At 38.7% G+C, this 1,053-nt stretch overlaps 1 protein-coding gene across 1 annotated transcript in view; it reads right to left on the bottom strand.

Moving 5' to 3' along the window:
* Positions 1–611: 611 nt before the first annotated feature.
* Positions 612–1,053, bottom strand: part of LOC101856315 (organic cation transporter protein) — a gene marked incomplete in the record, with an annotated part of 20,361 nt that continues 19,919 nt past the window's right edge. Inside the window, 1 exon segment of the mRNA XM_013090890.2 lies at positions 612–947. Coding sequence (XP_012946344.1) covers positions 690–947 — 258 coding nt within the window.

The following is a 1,053-nucleotide window of genomic DNA, read 5'->3' on the forward strand; positions in this document are numbered from 1 at the left end:
TAAAAAGTGTCATTGAGAGCTGTGACGTAGGCCAAATGCGTAATCACAATGTGTGTGAGAAGCGGGAACTGCTGTGAACAATTCCATTTTCCGTGTGAAGAAGATTTCTAGTATTTTATATAAATTTATGAAGAAAAGTTTTTAAATCTAACGTCAATTGTTGTGGAAAAATATGATTAAGTTAAGACAAATTGTTGTAAACTGCTGTATAAAGTATTGATAACATTGATTCACCCGTAATAAAGATATTTGAGGATAAGCTGCGCCAGGAATTTTTGACCGCACTGTAGTAAACATCTGTGAGAGCAATAACGAAAAGTTCTAATTATACTCTGTTTGTTATTAAGATGATCATTCATAAAAATTATTGGGTTTTTTTAAAATCATCAAAACAGTCGGCGTCATTTGGCAAATCTGCATCTTCCTTTAAAAGGAAAGTCTTATTGCAGAATAGAGAGTTGCCTTTTTTTAATATTATTTCTTTGTTTGTTTGTTAGATGATTTTGCAGGGGGGGGGGAGTCAAGAGTTAGGGGTGGGGGAATTGACGTCATAATCTTCCATTCCAAAGAACTCTTCTAGGTCCATGAAAGAAATGTAAAGTAACCAAACATTATTGCTCAAATGCGCAGACTTTTTATTCCACATACAGGCAAAATGGCACCAACAAAAATTAATTATATCTACAAAATTATACGTGCTCTTTCAAAATCTGTTCATCATCCTCAGATATTTTAGAGTCCGCGAGTTCCGTTTCTTTTGTCGCATCATTGTTGTGCTCAGTGACGACTGTGGCCTGATCGTAATTCACGGCGTCTGCGATGGTTTCTGGCAGCTTCCGGTTCCTGGTGTCCGGAAGTAGCAGGGCCAGAAGTCCTCCCACAATTCCCGCTCCGCCGAACACCAACTGAGGCAACACCTCGCCGAACGGGCCCTGGACGTAGGTGTTCTGGGGAGGGAGAATAGTTTGGTAAATGAAGAGGATAATGATGATGATAATGGTGATGATGATGATGATGATGATGATGATGATGATGATGATGATGATGATGATG

This window comes from Aplysia californica, unplaced genomic scaffold (assembly GCF_000002075.1).
Source record: "Aplysia californica isolate F4 #8 unplaced genomic scaffold, AplCal3.0 scaffold01642, whole genome shotgun sequence".
NCBI classification, from domain to species: domain Eukaryota; kingdom Metazoa; phylum Mollusca; class Gastropoda; order Aplysiida; family Aplysiidae; genus Aplysia; species Aplysia californica.